The sequence below is a fragment of the Cricetulus griseus genome, chromosome 3, assembly GCF_003668045.3.
Source record: "Cricetulus griseus strain 17A/GY chromosome 3, alternate assembly CriGri-PICRH-1.0, whole genome shotgun sequence".
NCBI lineage: Eukaryota > Metazoa > Chordata > Mammalia > Rodentia > Cricetidae > Cricetulus > Cricetulus griseus.
The window spans coordinates 106,801,675-106,818,963 of NC_048596.1; the positions used below are offsets into that span (position 1 = coordinate 106,801,675).

General features: G+C 40.2%; 1 protein-coding gene across 3 annotated transcripts in view; it reads right to left on the reverse strand.

Annotated features, from left to right (window-relative positions):
- Positions 1-17,289, reverse strand: part of LOC107977363 (disks large homolog 2) — a 1,172,797-nt gene that overhangs the window by 131,320 nt on the left and 1,024,188 nt on the right. For all 3 annotated transcript variants that reach the window (XM_035442394.1, XM_035442396.1, XM_035442395.1), the window contains one exon: positions 10,958-11,072. In XM_035442394.1, the coding sequence (XP_035298285.1) occupies positions 10,958-11,072 (115 nt within the window). The remainder of the gene's footprint in view (positions 1-10,957; positions 11,073-17,289) is intronic.

Below are 17,289 nucleotides of genomic sequence, written 5' to 3' on the forward strand. Positions count from 1 at the left end.
AAAATTTTAGGTAAAGTTCACTTGTTTGCTTTAAATGTCAAACACATGAATGAATGCCTCAGCAGTTTCCATGTGTCACACTGTAAAGATGTAAGCTAAAATCACTGTCTTTAAGGATGCCAAAGTCAAGCATAAGAGGGTTAGAGGAACCATAGATAGGAAAAAAGCAGTCAAAGTCATGGATGGGCAGTGCATGTGGTACAGAGGAGCACTGAGAAGCATGTTGGTTGACCTGTCCTTTTCTTATTCTTATACGTGTGTGTGTGTGTGTGTGTGTGTGTGTGTGTGTGTGTGTGTGTGTGTGTGTGTACATATACATAATTTTTTTTTTTTTGGTTTTTCGATACAGGGTTTCTCTGTGTAGCTTTGGAGCCTATCCTGGTACTCGCTCTGGAGACCAGGCTGGCCTCGAACTCACAGAGATCCGCCTTCCTCTGCCTCCTGAGTGCTGGGATTAAAGGTGTGCACCACCAACGCCTGGCCCATATATGTAATTTTTATTAGTATTTTTGTGTATATGAGTGGTTTATGTAAACATATTTTTATGTACCACATGTGTGCCTGTGCCTGTGCCTGAGGAGGTCAGAAGAAGGTGTCAGATCTTTTGGGATTAGAGTTACAGAAAATGGAAAGCCACTATGTAAATGATAAGATATATTTATTAATGTGATTATTATGGGGTAAGAGCCAAGAAACAAAATTCAGATTGTTAGAGTGACTTTGAGCCTTGTTAATCTTTTTAACACCAGTGCCAGAAAGAGGTGGCTTGTGATTGGCTCAGAAAGACTTTAGTAGGAGAAAACAAGGAATGTATAAATAACAGGCCACCCATGAATAACAATGAGATCCTTAGTCTAGATATGCCACAGAGGGATGGAAGGAAAATGTGACTGCCATCAGAAGGGTGCATGAGACTTTCGTCCCTTTCCTATAGAAATCTAAAAATTGAAATCTTTTTAAAATTAATGTCAAACTGTGATTCAGGAGAAGGTGAGGGAAAACAAAAACAAAAACAAACCCCCAAAACCCAGATCCCCAATGACTCCTCCTACTTTCTATTTCAGGCATAAAATTAGCTTTTGGAAGACAAAGCCTTTTGTTCCACAATTAAGAATGCAATTAAAAATGTAAATGGCTGCAAGACTGAGCATAATATTAATGAGTCTCAAAGTCTAAATGAAGAATCAAAATCTAGTCTCCATTAGAGGAAGCAACTCCAAGTTCATACAGAAACAATGGAGCCTTTCCTTACTTAACAAATCCCATAGGGCTCCTGCCAAGACATGGTTCAAAGTAATCCTATGGCGCCTGTGAGAGAGGTAACAGGTTCCTCCAAATGAGACAGTCAAGATTGCAGCTGAGGGCTACGGTTGTAGCTCTGTCTGGAGACTTGTCTAGCATACACAAGACACCAGGTTTGATTCCCAGCACCACATAAGCTGCGCATGATGATAGACTCCTAAAATGCCAGCTCTTGAGAAGGTAAGAAGTTGAAAGTAGCCCTCAACTATATACTGAGTTAAGGGCCACCCTGGGCTATGAGACTCTGCCTTAAAAAAAAAAAAAAAAAAAAAAAAAAAAAAAGCAAAAAGGTTTGCAACTGATGAATGTCTTAAATTAGGGTTAATATTGCTGTGATGACCGAAAGCAACTGGGGGTTGGCTTATATACTCTGATCACAGTTCATTGAGGGAAGCCAGAGCAGGAAGTCAAGCTGAATGGGGACAGGAGCTGATGCAGAGGCCATGGAGAAGTGTTGCTTACTGGTTTGTTCAGCCTGCTTTCTTCTAGAACCCAGGAACAGCAGCTCAGAAATGTCCTCATCCACAATGGGCAGGCCCTCCCTCATCAATCACTAATTAAGAAAATGCCACAGAGACTTTCCTCCTATTATTTGAATCCCTCCTCTCAGATAATTCCAGCCTGTGTCAAGGTGACATAAACTGTCCAGCACAAAAAGCTACGAATTTTGCCCAGGATGCCTTTCTTGGGAAAGTCAATATATAACATAAACGAAACAGAAGTTTTATTACTGTGAATGTTAGCAGTGCTCCAACAGAGCCAACTTCAATTTCACTGCACTACAGTCTAAACAAGTGGAGTACTCAATCAAAGATACAACTGGGAACAGCAGTGACTTCTGTAGGCTGTTTGTAAAGCTCTTTAGCCTTCAAGTTTCCTTGAAAGTTTCTCTTTTGCAGAATGAGGACAATAATTACACCCATGTCACAGTACTGTTGTGAGGCTTAAAGATAGTCAATAGTAGGGCTCTCGCACATAAATTCCTGGGTCCTTGATTTTTGTGGCCCAAGCTGCTACCTGCATTTTGTTATTATTTTATATCTCTCCTTTGGCCTCCCAACTCAGTACTTTCTATTTCAGCCTGTTAACCTGTTCCAGGTACCTGGTCATATCATAACACATTCCCTGTGTGTGTGTGTGTGTGTGTGTGTGTGTGTGTGTGTGTGTGTGTGTACACGAGTGTGCACATGTGCATGTGTGGGTGCCCATTTCTGTAGCAGGTCCATGGAATAGGGAGTAGAAGTCTGTGCTGTTATTCAAAGGAAAATGACTAGTATAAAAAAAAATCTCTTATTTTATAATGATATAGTATTCCTGTCTTACAATACTTAATCATATAGGAATACTTTTCCTAACTAAAAGTCTATCAAAGCAAATTTGATGGATTTATTTGTTTTTCCAAACCTGCCACTGATGGAACATCCAGGTTTTGCCTCCTGGAACAGAAAGGCCAAATTTGGCAAGACTCTGACCTTATCCCAGGCCTTCTCACTAACAAATGGTAGTCTGTGTATATATGTCCAATTCTGCTATTAATTAAGCCCTATTTAAAATGGAGTCAGAGAGTTTGGGGGGAAGCGATGAAGCAGTCTGAAACCCTTGCAACGCCATATCTTTCTTGGGATTCCAGCACTGGCGGGCAGTGCTTGTGTTTTAAAGATACAGATGGACATTAAGAACTTGTCTCCAGTTGGTAATCGACTGCCACCAGCTTGTTCAAGTACTTTGGCTGCATTTGCATAGAAAAGATAGATGTGGAGTTTATTCATTTAATAAATATTTACTAAGGGATCTTCTTTATATCAAGCATTGTGTATTAAAAAGTTAATAAAGCCAGGTGGTGGTACATGATTTTGATCCCAGCACTCTGGAGGCAGAAGCAGGTGGATTTCTCAGTTGAAGGCCAGGATGACATAGTGAGTGAGTTTCAGCAGAGCCAGGGCTACACACAGAGAAACCCTATCTCAAGAAAACAAAACAAATTATACCTCAATAAAATGACACTAACTGGGATTTGTAGACTATTATTGAATGGTATGTCCATTTTGACACTCTCTTAAATCTTCCCCCAAATCTACTAAAATAGGATTCTAATTGCAAGACATGTGACATATTAGTTATCAGGAAACAGTGCTTACAATAATGATCTATACAGTTCATAAACTACCAACAGATCTAGACTATGAAGGTTTGAGAGAAGGAACCTATAGTTCTCTTTCACCTCTGCATCCTTAACATCTATCGCCAACTGGAACACTGTGGGCAAATGCAAATAATATGCTTAGTGAATAGAAAAATCAAGACACAAATGACTCAATGTGTAATGGTTAATACTGCCAACATGACAGGATCAAAAATCACCTAGGAGACTCTGGACATGCCTGTGAGGGATCATCATTAAGTTATCATCTGAACATGTCTGTGAGGGATCATCATTAAGTTAGCATCTGTGCATGCCTGTGAGGGATCACCATTAGGTTAGTTACCAGGCATGCCTGTAAGGGATCATCATTAGGTTGGCATCTGAGCATGACTGTAAGGGATCATCATTAGGTTGGCATCTGAGCATGCCTGTGAGGGATCACCATTAGGTTAGCATCTGAGCATGCCTGTGAGGGATCATCATTAGGTTAGCATCTGAGCATGCCTGTGAGGGATCATCATTAGATTAGTTTCTGAGCATGCCTGTGAGAGATTGACTAGATTAAGTTAATTGAGTGCAAGCACTCTCATTCCACAGGCTAGAGTCCCAGGATGCATAAACCCAGATGAATAACAACATTCATGCTTTGTTTCTAGGTTATAGATTTAGTGCGACCAGTTATGCTAAGTTCTTGTAGCAATAATGAGCTGTACATTAAAACTGTGAGTCAAAAATAAACCCTTTCTCCTTCTAGTTACCTTTGTCAGGGTATTTTATCACAGCAGTAAGGCAATCACATCATACATAATGTATGGAAACAATAGCACAGGGGACCACCTTCAGTTCATTGGTCATATAATACAGACCATAAAGCAAAATTTGCCTTAGAAAGAAAAAGTTTCAGAACAATGAAGAACAATTACGAAGGAAATAGCCATTCAGGTTCAAAGCAGAATTGGAGAGGGAGCTGGAAGATCCAATGAATGCAGAGGGCCAGTAGGGGAAATCATGTTGAGTGTGGCAATGATAATACTGATGAGAACAAGTGGCTGCTAGCTGTACATTCAGTGACTGTCATTTGTGGCTCCTGCTGAATTCTTTTCAGGCTTGTCTGGGTTGAGTCTTACTGGGAAATTGATAAAGCTGGGTATTCTGGAGCCACAGAATCATGATCTACTTTTCAGGCATTATGGTGCCTGAAAGGTGAAAGGAGGACAGAAAGGTGAAAAGGTCACCAGGAAGCCCTGTCCTTCCATCTCTGCTAAAAGGAAGCAAAGGCACAATGGCAGTGAGGTGGAGGGGAGAGTTCACCCCACTGCTAAGAAAATAACACCTGTTTACAACCAATTCTACAACATCTGTCCTGGTAGATATAATAATTGAGGATTATCAACCAAGACTCATCAATGTCTTCCCATGTGCCACACATTTGAATTCACTATTTTATTAAATCATCATAGCCTCTTCATCATTTCATATTCCTATTTTTTTCATAGACATAGAAACTAAGTCAAGGGAGATGGCTCTGACATCTCTAAGATCACAGAACTAGTGAGTGGCAAGGTCGTATTACAAAAGTATCTGTGCCTGGAAGAATCCAACACCTGTGTCCTTGAATAGTACTCTATGTCATCTCACAAACAGGACCCAGATGTTAGTGCCCACGTCTATTCTAGCTGGGGAATCTGAAGGTATTCCCCATTCAGCAGAAGCTCGTTCTTCATTTCTAAAAAGGGGGTAATACCCCTGAATGGTGGGCTGAGATAACTTTATAGAATAGTAAGTGAAAGAAAAAATGGTATTTGAGTAAAGGAAGCTTCATGACAGATATTCCCCTGTATCTACTTCTTCCCTCACATCAAGGAAAACCCCATTTCAAAATGACTGCACCATCAAGCATTTGGGATCCCTGAGACACTGCATTGTTAATGCAGTGAAAATGCTTTTTCCTGCTTGACTGGGTACTATGTTGTTGACCTGAAATTCTTCTGTGTACTCTGCAAACTATAAATCATGATCCACTGAGGAATTATTAAATCAAGTGAATCAGTTGTGATCATCACTCAACACAGAGTGAATCACACAGAATGGAAAACAATGAAGTACACTATATATAAACAAAAGAATAGTTATTTAATGACAATGTCTCTTTATCTTTATGCATGTTTCCATTTACAGGGCCAGGAGAAAGAATGCCCTTCATTCTTTGGGTCAAAACACTTAAAAGTTTTTCAAATAGCAACACAAACATGGTGCATTAGGAAATAGTCCAAATTCCATTGGTATCTCTGATATCCACAGTCTTCATATATCACAATGAAGGAACCGGCTTCCCTTTTGGCAGCCATAATGGTCGAACATGTGCTTCTATGACCTTGACCTAGTCACTAAAGTCAGATGCCTGTCTCGTGACAAGGAACCAATCAGAAGTTAGCTGGTGGCGCTATGCTTTATGGCTCTGGGTGTGCTTTACGGACAAGCGCACGACAATGACGTAGAGAGCATAGCAACCACCCTGGGAGGGCCTATGAGCCATAACAACCAGTTGACCAATCAACACAGGGCAAGCCCTCCAAGCCTGGAAGCACACCAATCATGAGCCTGTGCGTAAGCCTGTGCATACCCCTAGACACTCCCCTTACGCTGCCCTATAATATCTTTTGGGAGCCCGTAGGAGCTGTCTTTTCTAGCCGTCCGCCATGGCGGGTGGGTGAAAGACCCGAGCTAACATAGGGCTAGCTCGTTAAATTACAATAAAGCCTCGTGCAGTTTGCAGCAAGCTCTCGAATCTGCCTGGTGATTGGGGTGACTGAGAACCTGGCCTGAGACCCCGGATACTTGAGTTTTCGGGGGTCTAACAACAATACATTTAACTGTTTTCACTGGTTCCCACCGGATGATGAGTTTCCTGCTAGCAAGAAACCTGATTTTCTGCTGAGTCCTTTATGTTTAGGAGTGGAACACATACTCAAGAGATGCTTCATGACTATGTGAGTTAAGTGCAGTGTGGTGATGTCTTGCTTGTACAAATAAAGCCTGTCTGAAGGTCAGAGAATGGAGCTTGGCACTAGCTAACCATAGAGGTCTTGAGGTCAGTACAGACAGACAGGAAGTGGGGTAGCTAGGTGGAAACAGGATATAAGCAGGAAGAAACAGGAACTCACTCTCTTGTCTGCAGTGGCTTGTTCCTTCAGTCTGATCTCTCAGCATTTTCCACTATATCTGACTCTGGGTTTTATTACTTAGACCAATTAAGAACTCCATTTACACCTCAGAACACCCATTCTTAAACCTAAATTCATAACGAAGAGGTTACTTGCTGGAAATCTCAACATCCTTTATTAACAAATGAATATAGGTCAAATTTTTCTTTAAGGTGATGTTAAAGATAGATGGGTGTGTCTGCTTTTCTCTCTGACCACCTGCTTTCTCCCAGTGATCAGGCTGCTTTTACCCATTTAATCAGAAGGCAAGTTTGTTTTCTAGACATTTGTGCCTTTATAGGAATTTAAAACCCCATGTCTCTGAGCTTAGTCCTTTTAGCAGCAGGAAAAGACATGTTCTTTGTAAAACAGCTTTGTACTGGCTGATGGGCAGGAGGGGAGAACATGTATGAGCGGTGATTCATACCTACTCCACACCTAGGCACCTGCTTGCTTCTTTTGCCTGTATGGAAAGCCTTGATAACAAGCAACAAATCCCACATTACAACAGCTCTGGGTATTTGTTCAACACTCTGAAATGACTGTATTTGTATTGTTAATACTTCAATTTATTTCCAACTAGGGTTAGAATACAGCCTGTCTTACAGGCTACATAAGAACTGTACTGTGGACCTATGTCTGCAGCTAACTTATTTGTTGTTAAGATTCTACAGCTACAGGTTTTCACAATGCAGAAAATATAAAAGACAAACACATAGGAATCATTCCTGTATAGCATGTACAGCATTACAAGTATAAGTCACTTTCATTTGTACAGTGCTCCCAAATCATATTCAGTGCCTCACACAGAAGATTAAAAGAAGTAAAATAACTCCAACTAACTGAAAAATAGAAAAAGTGGAGCCAGTTTAAAGCTGTACTTGTCTTAGGCATGGTTGGTTATTTTCCCTCATTCAAGAGTTCAGAAAAACAAAGTGCTGCCACTTAGGAGGACTGTATCTGCTGAAGGGATAATGCCAGCATCTGCAGGCTCTTGAGAAGACATATCCTTTCCAACATGGCCAAAGCCAAAGCTAGTTCTCATTCCCTCCCTGCTCCCTCCCTCCCTCCCTCCCTCCCTTCCTCCTCCTTTCTCTCTTTCTCTGTCTCTCTGGGAGGGAGAAGAATCTAAGGCAGAGTAGAAGTTCTGTGAACTAGGCAGATAATTTATCCTAGAACTTTTTGATTTAGGTTTTTTACTTCCATGCAAATATATGGATAATATCAATGAAAGTGAAAGAACTGTATATCTTGTATGGCCCCAAGTAGTGTGCTTGAATTTCACTTCTCAACTAAGCAAGTCACTCATCTAAGTATCCAGCACAGTACTGATAGGAACAGACTGGCCATGACAGCTAAAATGCATCCAATACCAGAACACATGAACTAAGCTTGAGGAAGGTGGAATTAAGTCAGAGGAGAAATGTAGGGCGAATGGAAAAGTTGACTGTCATAGCAGCCGGAGGCCCCAGGACAATGTGTTTTCATCTTAGTCTTCACAGCAGATCTGGTGAGAGCAAAGTTCCCTTTTAGGCTTCAGAGTACATATGGGTAAGCAAGATGAGAAAAATAATACTTCAAGACGTTATTTCCAGATTAGAGAGACAGTCTCATCACCTTATACTTATATAGTTGAGAAACCCTGCTACTCATTTATTTTGAGAGAGTGAGTAGTTGACGTTCTAAAATAATCACAGACAAATTTGGTACAGTTCCTGTTTGCATGCTCCAGATACAGCAAGTGTCTCTAGGGACCATTTTTGGTAAGGACTCTGTTTGGGCTTTGCTAGCCCATTTTACATCCTTACTTACTTTGTTAGTCTATTTTACCACATTGTATACGAACAAGGCCAGGGGCTCTTACTCGCTTTTGTCCTAGGCTCTTACTCTGTGTGTGACCTTTGTTTCTTCTCCCACTGTCTCAGAATCATTAAGATGCTGAGGTCAGCTCTGTAGATACTACATAACTACATAATGGGATTTTGGTAGACCAAATGCCACTTTTAATATTAGAAAGATTGCCTCTGGGGAATTTCATATGGAAAGTCAAGGGTGCTTGAGTTTCATTTAAAAGTTCCCTTCTTTCAGGGAACTGGGATTGTCATGTAATTCAATCTTGTTTGCAATTCAAATAAAAAAAGTCAAAAAAATTCCCCCCCCAAAAAGTTCCCTTCTTTCAACACTTTCTATCAGTTTAAGTTTCCAATTGTCCTGCATTTGTTTGTTCCACTCAATTGTTTACCATTTCTCAGCAAGAAGATTTGTTTCTAATCAATAATACTAATAAATATCATTTTGATTTTGTGTTATAACCCTTTAATTTCCACAATTTAAAAACTTTTAAACCATATGTTTTCACCAAACTTTTTTCTACTGCATTAATGATATTTGCATGTAGTCCGTTTTTAGTAACAACAACATTGATGATTTTTCATTGCAGTTTGAGTCTACAGAGCCCTTCAGTTCACTGATTTGTCTGGGTACTGTTAGCCGAATTATTTTTTTTCCTATTTGTTATGTTAAAGGAAGACATTTCAAGATTTTTTTCAAGACAATTATCATGAAAACCAGTAATACAACACAAGTATGGAGAGGAGAAATAGACAAAAATTGGTTTAATTTATATCACATTTGCAATGCCATTGTGAGATGTTTTCTAAGGTAGTTCTCTACATTTCTTTCCATGGACAGCAAAGTACTTCAAGACAATCTAGAGTATAATTGGCTAATTAGGGAAGATTAACAGTTTGCTAGATTTCTATCATCTATCTGTCTGTCATCTACTATCCATCATCTATGTATATATCTATCTATGTATATATGTATATATATGTGTGTGTGTATCTATCTATATGCAATCTCTCTATATATCTTTTATCTATCTATCCTTCTATCTAATCTGTCATCTATCATGTGTTTTTAAGTCTCAAGAGGCCTGAGGCATGGAAACTCCCCTAAAAAAGCTGGAATTCTATGATGGCTAGAGCATCTAGCAAGTTAAGGTCCCTAGAGAACCTGCCACTTTCTGGAATTGGTCTTGTATTTTTTCCCTGAATGTCTAATACACAGGAAAGTGAACTTTACAGGCATTTAGAATTCAGACAAGTTCAACTCAAATGCATCATTTAGTAGATGTATCATGGAATTTCTGCTGGAAAAGAAAGTGAATTTTTGGTAAGAAAGATGTGGCCTTAGCTGTTAATCAGCTCCTGGACCAGATCTGACAGTGGACATCCAGAGAATGAGGACGTGATTCCTCCAAACAAGCATATGTTCGTTCTGACCATATTAGGGGCCACCTCTACTCTCAGCTGTTAGATACTAGTATTTATTAAAAGCCCTGTGTTGACAAAATGGTTCATTGGATAAAAGAGCTTACAACCTAGCCTAAAGACCATAGTTAAGTTCCTAGAACCCACATGGTAGAAAGGCATGCACATACATACAGACCCTTATGCACACACACACATAGATGAACGTCAGATGTAATCCAGGAGCTGGTACTAGTAAGTGAAGCATGTTATACTTGAGTGTCTATTATCTCACTCAGGAGGTTTCCATAGGTATGAAATGCTGATAGGCATTTTGAATTCACTCATTCTGTAGCCAAGGTTGGACTGGAACTTACTATATCTCCAGACTGATCTTAAATGTGTGGTGGACTCCTTGCCTGCCTGTAAGTACTCAGTAAGGCAGGGAACAATGAATTGCTATGGTCTGAGAAACAACTGGTATTGAGATTCTGCTGAAGAAAGAATTTATACAAAAACTTTCAGAAAAACAACCAATGTGCATTACTCTTTGACAGAACAGCTAATTTCTAATAAATGCAGGGAAGCTAACACACTCAACATCTGGAGGGTCAGGAAGTCATAAAAATATTTTCTTCAGACTGACTGCAAACAAATGTTCAGAGCTTCAGCCTATGCAAAAATCTTTGCCATAAACAAAACCTATGTGGCACTTTAATATTTTTTAATATTATGAAGGAATAACTTGAGAGCTGGGTGTGGTGGTGTATACCTGCATTTCCAGCATTAAGAAAGTTCTACTATTGGTCAACCTGAGCCATACAGGCAGAACCCCCCCCTTTTTTTTTAAGAGAAAAATTTTAAAAGATAAAATTAGGGAAAAGTTTTAGCCTAATAACACTTCAAATTCAAATATTACTTCCAAATGGTTGAAGACAAGTCTTTTTGAGAAGTGTACTGACAAACATGGGCTAATTTCAACACAGGCATGGCATTCATGTCTCTAAGCCAGTAGCTCAGGACCAGTACATTCGAGTCAGGAATGTTCCAATGCCTACCTGACATACAGGGAGCGTTTCTGATTGGTTCGAAGGGACCCGGACCCGGAGCTCATGCTGTGGTTCATCATCTGCTCTCGTAGGTCATGGATTTTGGCCTCAAATCGGGCGTAATCTAGGGATGGAGGGGAAAAAAGGTAAGTTTGGTTCTGTACCTTTTGAAAATTAGACATGCTATACAGACAAAGCTACTGCTCTCCACTGCCGTTCTTCTTCCAGGACCGGGCAGATGTTCAACTTCAGAAGAGTACATCTGTTTACTAGTGCATTTTACTCATAAATGCAACGGGAGAAAAGGAAAGATCATTTACTTTTCAAAAACTACCCAGAAAACATAAAGCCATGAAATCCCCAATGTGTGAGAAGTTTAAGGTTCCATACAACTCTTAATTTCCCGAGTTTCTCAAAACTGTAGCACATCATAACTAGGATGAAGTGAACACGATCTATTAATCCTACTCAGGTTTTCTCAGTCTCATTTCTGTGTGTGTGTGTGTGTGTGTGAGAGAGAGGGGGGGAGGGAGGGAGGGAGGGAAGGAGGGAGAGAGAGAGAGAGAGAGAGAGAGAGAGAGAGAGAGAGAGAGAGAGAGAGAGACTTACTTGTATGAACGAGTACAGACTTGGGTTTTCTGGAAATGCAGTAAGTCCTCTAAAGCACTGGGCCCATCTCTTCAGCCTTGTGTTTTAAATTCTTTATAATTAAGAAGTTCCATGCAGCTGACTTTAATTTCAGATCATGTAACATGTATTGACAATTGCAAGATGGCCTTTCCTAAAGGATTTGGCAACAGCTAACAAAATACTTACTCAGTTCAGAATGTGAAATACAAAAGTTTGTATTCTAAAGACTAAAAAAGCCCACAATAGTAGGTTAGTAATTTCCAGTGCTGAAATATAGCCTGGAATTATCAAGATTTGGCAGACTTCCTGATAATAATTCAGCCTTAAATGGTTAAATAAGCCAAATATAGACTTAATCACATAGTTCATCTCAAATCTATTGACTTTACTCTAAAACACTGCGTTCCATTCCAAGGGGAAACACTTGTAAGTATTGGTGTGATATTGTCTGCAGATTTAAACCATCTTGAGCAAGCTGTATTTCCCTGTTAGCTAGAAGGATCAACTAACATTTCTAGTGGACCACATGGCACCCAGTACACATGGGGCTTTGAGTGCATCTCTTTCCTAGGTCATAAAATGAAGCCTATAGATACCATAAAAAATAATCTCAACTATATACACATAGAAGGGAGATGGAAAGACCTCTGCTTCTTTCTCACAGATATACTTCCCCAAAGCTCATCAGAGGAGAGAGTTGTATGCTGGGAATGTTTGTGGGTATGTTTGTGAGCACATGATCACAAACACATGCATTGAATATACATGTTGTGCTAAACTGTTTTTTTTTCTTCTTTTTAAATAGTATAACATGGGTGGCTAGCTATTCTCTACTAAGTATATAAATATGAGTTTCCCTAATAACATTCTATATTTATAATTGTTTATTTAATAAGCCCCCATGTTTTTAGGTGTTAGGCTTCCTCAGCTTGCTTTGATGGAAATAAGTGTCTTACTATGTGTGTGCACATTATAGAATAAGTCAGTATGGCACCACAACTAGAAGTGCTGGTCAATACTTTCATACAGAAACCATATAGTCTTCACTAGCATTTGTTTTTGTGTTTTAAAAATAGGTCTTGTTGTCCATGGGTATCAGTGAGGAGGCCTCGGAAATCTATGGGGCCTCTGGTAGTAGATCAGTGTTTATCTAGCATATGAATGGACTTTGGGAGCCCAGTCCACATAGAGGGATACTCTCTCAGCCGAGACACACGGGGGAGGGCCTATGCCCTGCTCCAAAGGCTGTGACAGACTCTGAAGATGCCCCATGGAAGGCCTCATCCTCCCTGGGGAGCAGAAAAGGGATGGGATAAGGAGTTGGTGGAGGGCAGGGGAGGAGGGAAGGGGTGGGGACTGGGATTGACATGTAAAACAAGCTTGTTTCTAGTTTAAATAAAAATGGAAAAAAAGATCCCAGACAGAAAAAAAAAATAGGTCTTTTGTGTAATTCAGGCTGCCACGGAATTTACTGCATATATGCAGCACAATGTGCCTTGATCTTGTGCTCTTCCTGTCTCAGTTTTCTGTGTGTTGAGATTATAGGTACACGTTTCCACATTGTAAAGAAAAAAACTCACTGATCTGATTGGGACACAGAGTGTAAACTTCCAGCTTTCTCAGATCCATGTTTTATGACTATTCTCTGAAGACTAAGTGCTATGCTGCTTTTATCTCAATCTCATGCAAACATAGGACTCTCTGCCTGGAGCCGTGAGAAATGGAGGACTAGGGAGTGAAACTCTATTAAGTGTACTCCCCCAACATCAACACCTTCCGCTGTCTGTCCAGTGAACTATATCGTTAACTCTATCACACCATCTTGCAATTATTTGTGTAGTTGTTCATTTCCATTAGGCTGAGGCCCTAGGGAAGAGCCATGTCTCATTGTAGGATGCCCTAATTCAAGCTGCAGAGTCTGATAGTCCAGAGGGAGTTAATATGAGGTGCACAACACCTTTTCTGAACGACTGATCAGTGAATGAGGAATGAGCTGAATCATTAGATAAATTTGCTTATCAAATAGCTGCATGTAAGAAAAGCTTGCCAATTTCCAACATTATTTTGCAAGAGAAGGAAGGCAACACACGTCTATCTCCTTTTCTAAAAGCAATAGTTCAAGTTTCAGACGTTTTGCCAAATTATTGCCACTTCCAAACCCTTTTGCTGTCTGTTCTCTTCACGCCGATCATGCCAGTCACTGGAAACATTTCTGACACTTAACCTACACACAATTAAGAACACTGGTAGACTCTCTCAGAGGCTTTCATAAGGATCATGCTACTACAGCATGTATTAAGACAGGATACTTCCTTTGCTGCTGTATAGCTCGTTAGATATTGCCAATACTTTTTGTGGTGTTCTTATATTGTTTGTTCTCCTTCGTGTAGTATTGTACAGTGCCTAAGTTCATCAAGGCTGGCAACTTATGCTGCCTTTGCCTTATCTAGCATCAATCCTATCCCTGATTTAGCATTTTGACACTCATCTCAATCACAAATCTTGTATTCAAAAGTACTTGTCTTTTACCTATTGAAAGTAAAACAAAGGTTCACATAATTTAGCCAATACATAAACAATAGGTTTACCGATACAACCGTGGGGGGAGTTGCATGTTTACAACTTCATAGTGATAAAACAAACTTATGGTTAGAAATGCTTTAGAATTAAACATCTATGCAGACTGTGAGATATCAATGTTTGCAAAGAGTGAGATATCCGTCTTTATGTCTTATCAAAGTGTTGAAAATCCATTCATCTGGCTAAAACACAAAAACTATTGTACCTACTCCTTATCAACCCAGCTTCTTCCTTAAAAGCTTCCCTTGAAGCTGGGTGTTGGTGGTGCACACCTTTAATCCTGGCACTCGGGAGGCAGAGGCAGAGGCAGGTGGATCTCTGTGAGTTCAAAGCCAGCTTGGTCTACAGAGCAAGCGCCAGGATAGCAGGCTCCAAAGCAATACAGGGAAACCCTGCTGGAAAAACAAACAAACAAACAAACAAACAAACAAACAAACAAACAAAAGAGCTTCTCTTCTGTTTCTCCTGCTTTGGGGGGGGATTTTTTTTTCAGCCAAACTGCTAGCACTCTATCTTGATTTCAGACCTCCTGAGAACATTCAATTGAGACTTTTAAAGCATGCTAATCTTTATACCATCTAGCATGAAGCAAGACAGAACCTGAATGGATTTGCTTCCAGAATGTGACATTACAAGGTTATTAAGCATGCCAATGCTAAGGTGGGGCACCACAGTAAGAGAACAACAGTCTACCCTGCACTGCCTGGCTTGCCAAAGGCAGCCAGTGAATCCTGAAATATAAATTATTCCACAGTTCTTGGGCCTTCTATATCTAGCAATAGAGCACTGAAAACTAACTCTGAAGCGGAGTGTTCATAGGGGGTGCTACGAAGTACTGGCTTTAGTGAACTCATTGTCCTCTATGTATGAGAAGCCCAGATACCTTTGTGGTTTCCCCTCTGTATTCAAAGATAATCTAAACCCAACTGCACATGAAAGCAAAGGAGGGACTGTATAGAAGGAGGAGGGGATCAGACGGAGAGAGTGACGCAAAGAATACCATAAACAAGGAACAATGATAGCCATACATGGAAGTGCTACAATGAAACCCATTGTTTTCTACGCCTACTTAAAAAAAAATTAAATGAGCAAATGTGTGGAGTTCGAAATAAACTGGATAAAGCCATCAGCAGAGGCAGCAGCAATCAATGGTACTCACTGGGATGGAAGGAGCAGATACAGGGATGGAAGGAGCAGTGAGGGGTTCAGGTTCCAATTGAGCCTTCCCCAGCATGCTGCTGCATTGAAATGAATCAGTATTGACTGAATGGAAGTAACACACTGTGGTCCACCAAACTCAGTTCTCATGGAAAAATGTGTCCTACAGAAAGTGTGCTTAGTGTGTAAGACATATTAAAATTTCACAAGCATTTGAGAAATTAATGAATCTGGTTCTTTCTTACTGTGATCACTCATTTGGTTTTTTTTTCAGTTTTGACATGATGGTTGATAATATCAGAAAGCATAAGATTTGGGATATGTAGATGCTATTAGTTAGCATCTTGGCCTCAATGTGTATCAGCAACATATCATTAGGAAAGTTAATAACCCTTCTTGGCTCAGTTTTCTTACATGAAAATGGTAATAATGATATATTGGGAAGATCAGTAGAGCTCATGGATCAGATGATTGGCTTTTGGTAATGACTGTCATTCTTTGTTCTAGTGTGTAATTTATAACCCATTCTTGTTCATTCTTTGCAAACATCATAATCTCTGTGATATTAAGAATGGAAATTTGTGTCCATCTCTGAAACCTCTTGATTGAGAATCTCTTTAATATGAACTATATCTACCAGGCCAAACAGGAACAAGCCAAAAGTGGCCTCGGTTTGGGATGCTTGGTCCCTCCTTGATGAACAGTAAATGACCCACATGATCCTCCTGTAAATCTATAGTTATTTGGAGCTCAGAATGATGATGTCCAATTCCAGTGTTGCTGCTGGTCTCTGTAGTATTAATGGCCTCATTTTCTGGGATTATCTCACTGATGGTGGAGTGATGAGAAGGTGTGAACACCATGCACTACACAGTGAAAGAGGACTCTGACATGCTCCAATTTCCTTTGTAATTTGTCAAGGGTGAACAACAAAATCCAGAGTACAAAGGAGGCATAGCCTGCTTAATCTACCATTGTTTAATGTGGCCCAGATGCTTGCATCTCTGACTTAGATAGTGTGCTTCATTCTGAGAAAAGGAAATAACCTTGGCACAAGGAATGAGCACTTCCCAGGTGAGCTATGTGTGTGGAGGGAGAACATCCCTTCACAGGCCCCACTTCATGTAGCAGTTTTACAACTGTCAGTTACTAAAGGACACAGTGAGTGGACCAGAGGAGAACTACAAGTGAGGAGGCCAGCTTTCAGGATTAATCATGCCATTTCCTAATAACTCAAGACTCAGCTTATTCAACTGTACATTTTAAGATTTACTTTTCAAACGGATCTAGAGAATCAAATTGATGTGAAACAGCTTAAATGTTTTCCCGTGGTAGTCCCATCAGGACACATGTAAATGCAGTCCTTGGTGGCACTGTGGTTGACAGCAGCATCCTTTTTCGGTTTATTCTTTATGAGTATCAGAGAGCAACTGATAAAGCCATTGAGCTGTGTGCTGGGTTCTGCATATCCAAGCAACAGAGACTGTTTCATGCTGTGTTTATCCATCCCAGCACTACCAGAAGCTACTTTGAAGAGCCCCTCCCCCTGTGATGTGCCTAAGGGGTTTTACACTGAGATCTGAGAGAAACTCTTTCGTAGTAGATAAGCTAAAGGAGTCAAACTTTAATGCCCCTCCTGGTGGGGCTAGGATAAATGTCAGTGGTGTGGATTCTACTGGGGTTACATTATTATTTACTTAGATATGCCTGCCATTGTCACCAGGACCCAGGGTGATGCATGGGAAGGATGCAGTTTCTATCACATCTAAGCACAATCACTACTCCACAGGTATGGTACTGTGAGCAACTATAAATGCTTTCATTTGTGATTGAGGAACATATTTCTTTCATTAATTCCTCAACATTTCTTCAGCACTGACAACTATATACAAACTGCTAGGGCATCAAAGCCACTGGGCAAGTCCTTACTTCAAGGCTGCTTCTAATTTTCATTTTCCTGTGGATTGCAAAAG